The following is a 4,877-nucleotide window of genomic DNA, read 5'->3' as shown; positions in this document are numbered from 1 at the left end:
TTTCAGAAAAAAAAACGTTGGAATAAAAATTGTAGGAAAATCTGGAAATTCGTCCATTTCTGGAAACTTCTAGTGATACCTTGTGTTTCCAGAATTTTTTCAAAGATTAGAACATCTTTAAAAATAACAGTTTTGGCGGAAATGCAAAAGAAAACCAAAAACTTTCTAGAAGTTTCCAGACGACTTGAATTTACCACTGTGGCAAGAAACAAATCAGGATTTCAATATAAGTTTTCTGAATTTTCAATCTTTTTGAAAAATGTTGCAATTTCAAAAAAATTAAATTTTTACTAAAAAAAAAGAGACGAACGAAAATACCTTTGTTTCAATATTGTTACCCATTAAATGAAACAGCAACTTTTTGAAAACTCTCTCCAACCCAGACAATATCAGGGATCAGAAAATAGCTAATTCCAAAAGTTAATCCAGTTCCAGTTCCACTTTACGACTTTTCCTATTTCCCCGTTGAACAGAAAACACGATTTTTAATCCGAGTAGCTTTAAATCAGAAGGTGATCCGAACGGTTTCTGTGCCTTGAGCCGTAAGGCTTAAGGATCAGATTTTTAAAGAACTAATATCAATAAAAAAGATAATCCTAAAGAAATAAACTAAATACTTTTTTATTAGAAGTACAAGAACTGTTCTCTGAACCAAAAATATTCTCTCTTTTTTTTCAAAATTACTCTCTGATTTTTTACACCAAGCACGATTTCTTGTTTTTCATTTAAAAGTTGGTCAGGAACCAGAGAGCAAAATGTTTTTGTATCCTTCCGGTCAAGGTGCAGAACAAGATTCGTGTTGCAGAAGTGTTTTTGAAAATCTGATGAAAATCGGGTGTTTTTAGATTGGTGTCCAACTAGACATCAATCTGAAGTTAGTGGTGGTTGGTGTAATATTTTTATAAGGGAATTTTGAAGAATTGGGGAACATTTTGTAAATTTAAAACCTTTGAGATTGCGTAAAGGAGGTGTACAGTGCAAATAATTTGGAGGGTAAAACAATTCGGGATACGAATGGGTACAAAGCGATTTAGGAGTAATACCGTAAAACCTCTAATAGAACGACACCCGGATCGTCCACTTTGAGCCTATATATCTCATTTTCTGTGAAATATATCAAAAAGTGGCTAACTAGTAAAATGTTGCTGATATCCTGATAAACATTTTACTAGTTAACCACTTTTTGATATCTTTCAAAAGAAGTGAGATATATAGGCTCAAAGTGGACGTTCCGGGTGTCGTTGTATTAGAGGTTTTACGGTAAATGCGCTATTCGGGGGCACAAAACACCTGAAAAATTCGTTTTGTACTCCCAAATTAAATTTGTACTCCCAAATCGTACCCTTAAATAGCTTCTTACCCAAACGACCACTAAAATGAGTACTTTTTGCCTTTTTATGCTCCACCAGCATGTTTGCCGCGCCTCCGGCGCTTCAAACAGCTGGATAGTGCGTCTTCGGCGCGATTGTACTGTTCGTCGCTCCGCTCCTCATTTTTTCATTTTTCTTTCTCAATGTTGAGTTAGGACCGTCTCAATTTCTCAGTTTCCAAATTTCTTAAGTTCCGAATTAGAAATTCTGAAAGTCAAAACTCGAAGTCTTTCGAATTAAAAAAATCATGAATTAACCTTCCGAAAATGTGGACATTCGGACTTGAAACTTCTGAATATTGACAATGAAGAGTTTTGGAACTTTCGATTTTTTTGTAACTGATCCCTAAATCCCCAATTGTCTTACTTTTACAATTTCTGGATATCTTTATTTTAGACATTCCAAATACTCAAACTTCTGAATATCCAAAGATTCGAATTGAGACCTTGAAAAGAATAAGCGCGGAAGAATTTCTATTAGTAAATCTCAGAAAAGTTTTTAAACTCTTTTTAGCTTTGCGCCTATGTAGTCTAAGTTAATGCCATGGCGTTCTATTTTAAATGAATAGCTGGGAGAAAGCTCTATTAGAGGGTGGCATTCTATTCTTCAACACTATTTTTTGCGGAAAAATTTTGCAAAGATTCTTTTCGGACCCTACCGAAACAGAAACTGTGAAAAGGCAAAGAATAGAAGAAAACAAAAATTTTAAAATAATCAAAGAAAATTTTTCAAAAAGAAAAAACACCTAGCGTACCGCACAATAGGTCAGCCCGCTCCAGGGATGTTCGGAATGCCCTGCTCGGAATTTTCCTGAATGTCAAAAATTAGATTTCCAAAATTTAGGAGTTTCGGAAATGCGAAATTTTCAGATTTTCAAAATGTTAAAATTTCGGAATATTCGGAGTTTTCAAAAATTCAAGTTTTAAAGTAAAAATTCAATTCTTAATGCACAAAAACGCCAAAAACTGGTGAAAATTGACAGAAAGATTTCGACAGCGCAAAAAAAATATCAAACGTAAGTTCGCTCTTGACCTGCAAGCAAATGTTTGGCGTGGGTCTTTGACATACCGTAGTTCAAAAATCTCTAATTCCGAAAAAAGAAGCTTTGGAAAAATTCCGATCGAGATGGGATTCCGAAAAAAGGAGACATTCCAAAAAAAATTTTCGGAATTTTTCCGGTAGAAATTCTATTCCGAGAATGGTCATAATTCCGAACTCCGTTCTGAACATCCGTGGCTGACTGTAAGAATCAACAGATTGATAATCTGGTAACGTTATCAATTTCGCAAAGTTGAAATCATCAAAGTTGATTTCGACCTCCTCCTACAAAATAATTTTCCACCAGATCCGATTCCACCTCCACCAGCTCCGATTCTGCCTCCACCAGATCCGATTCCGCCTCGACCAGCTCCGATTCCACCTCCACCAGCTCCGATTCCGTCCCCACCAACTCAGATTCCGCCTCCACCAGCTCCGATTCAACCTCCACCAGATCCGATTCCACCTCCACCAGCTCCGATTCCGCCTCCACCAGATCCGATTCCACCTCCACCAGCTCCGATTCAACCTCCACCAATCCGATTCCGCCTCCACCAGATCCGATTCCACCTCCACCAGCTCCGATTCAACCTCCACCAGATCCGATTCCACCTCCACCAGCTCCGATTCCGCCTCCACCAGATCCGATTCCACCTCCACCAGCTCCGATTCTGCCTCCACCAGATCCGATTCCGCCTCGACCAGCTCCGATTCCGCCTCGACCAGCTCCGATTCCGCCTCCACTAGCTCCGATTCTGCCTCCACCAGATCCGATTCCGCCTCGACCAGCTCCGATTCCGTCCCCACCAACTCAGATTCCGCCTCCACCAGCTCCGATTCAACCTCCACCAGCTACATCATTAGCTTCGATTCCGCCAATAATTCATCAGCTTCGATTCCGCCAATAGCTTCAGTCCCAACGGCTGCAGGACCGAGGACCCAGTACTCCGGCTCCCTGAGCTGCGGCTCCGGCTCCGGCTACGGTTCAGAGAGCTCCAGTTCCTTCCAGCTGGATACCAGTTCTCCTTCGAGAACTGACGTTTCTCACTGTTTCTCTCTTCCCTTATATGCAAAAATCCAGAGATCTTATCTCTGTGCTCCATTTTTTCCACTTTTTTAAAACGTTTTTTTTCCAAAACGTGAAATTTTTCTTCAAATATATTTTTTGATTTTTTTTTCAAAAATAAGTTTAATTTTTTCACGCGCCATATGATAATCACATTTGAATCTTTTTTCTTTAAATGCGCAGTTCGTGTAGTGGTATACACTGTTGACCTTGCCAAAGTGTGTGAAGTTTTAAGACGAGCATTTTATTAGTTGATAAAATTTTGATATCTCTTACATTAATTGAGATAGGATCCTCAATATATCGCCTAAAAACCAAAAAACGGCAAAGGAAAGCACTAGCCGAGGGTTGAACCAAAAACCATTGTCAAGAGTCTGGAGCTCGACTATTGCTACCTTTATTGTTACCTATTATTGATACCTATATTATTTAAATCCTATTTCGAGTCCATGGCTAAACAAAAAAAACTGGAGTATTTTATTTAATAGAGACTTTACAGACATTTTCAAACGGCTAAAAACAGAAAACCTTATTTTTCCAATCTTACTTTCTTTGAAAATGTAAAGATGATAATTTTCCATCTTTACAAAAAATCTAAAACTTTTTAAAAAGATTGGTACTTCACTAACATTAAACCAGTCGGTTTGAGCCACCTTTCAATCGTTTCCTCTTCCGTTTTCAATTTTGCAAAGTTGAAATCATCAAAATCGACTTTGATCTTTCCATTTTTTTTTTTGAAATCTCGTTCCCTTCAAAATGCACATCAGCAATCGAATTAGTCAACAACCACCTGCACAGCACATGAATCAAATTTCCCATCTGAACGTTCTCTATTTCGTTATTCCACCACATCTCGAATCGACAGATTCGTGTCCATCTTGAGATCTCAAAACTGATAGAGTGTATCGAATTGAGAGACGCAGAGATTTTGATGCAAATTCTAGATGACAGAAATTTCGTCTCTTATCACCTCTTCTTTTTTTGTGTATCAGTTAGTTCAACCGACGCACCCCGAATCGCAAAAGAAGACGAAAGACGAAGAGGAACGAAAATTCTCGGGCGGTGCAGAAAATTGACCGTATGTAACATAAACAATGAGGAAAAAAGGAAAAAGGAGACAATAGAAAAAAGAAGTGCACCATTTATGATTACAATAGAGAAGAGCAATTATCACTTTCTTGTCTAATTGCTCAACGTTATTTATGGTCCTTTTGGGAAGTGCCGAGGTTTGAGGAGGTTTTTGGTTTAGGATTATTGTGCTTCGGTGTCAAATTAAGGGGGTGGGAACTGATTCTTGGGGTAAACCCAATAGAATTAGAAAAAAAGTAATTCAGAAGAAAAAGAGGACGATGACCATGCAACGTGTTCAGAGGTGAGTGACAATAATTAGGCGTGAATAAATT

The 4,877-nt window shown here is 38.2% G+C and overlaps 1 protein-coding gene across 1 annotated transcript; it reads left to right on the top strand.

Moving 5' to 3' along the window:
* Window positions 1-755: 755 nt before the first annotated feature.
* Window positions 756-3,316, top strand: CBG15078 (the record flags this gene model as incomplete). Its single annotated transcript, XM_002632828.2, has 2 exons — window positions 756-835; window positions 2,716-3,316. 2 exons carry the CDS (start codon window positions 756-758, stop codon window positions 3,314-3,316), a joined length of 681 nt encoding a protein of 226 aa, XP_002632874.2.
* Window positions 3,317-4,877: the final 1,561 nt, after the last annotated feature.

Source organism: Caenorhabditis briggsae (genome assembly GCF_000004555.2).
Source record: "Caenorhabditis briggsae complete genome, chrIV, whole genome shotgun sequence".
Taxonomy (NCBI): Eukaryota; Metazoa; Nematoda; class Chromadorea; order Rhabditida; family Rhabditidae; genus Caenorhabditis; species Caenorhabditis briggsae.
This window is presented reverse-complemented; position numbering and strand designations above follow the sequence as displayed.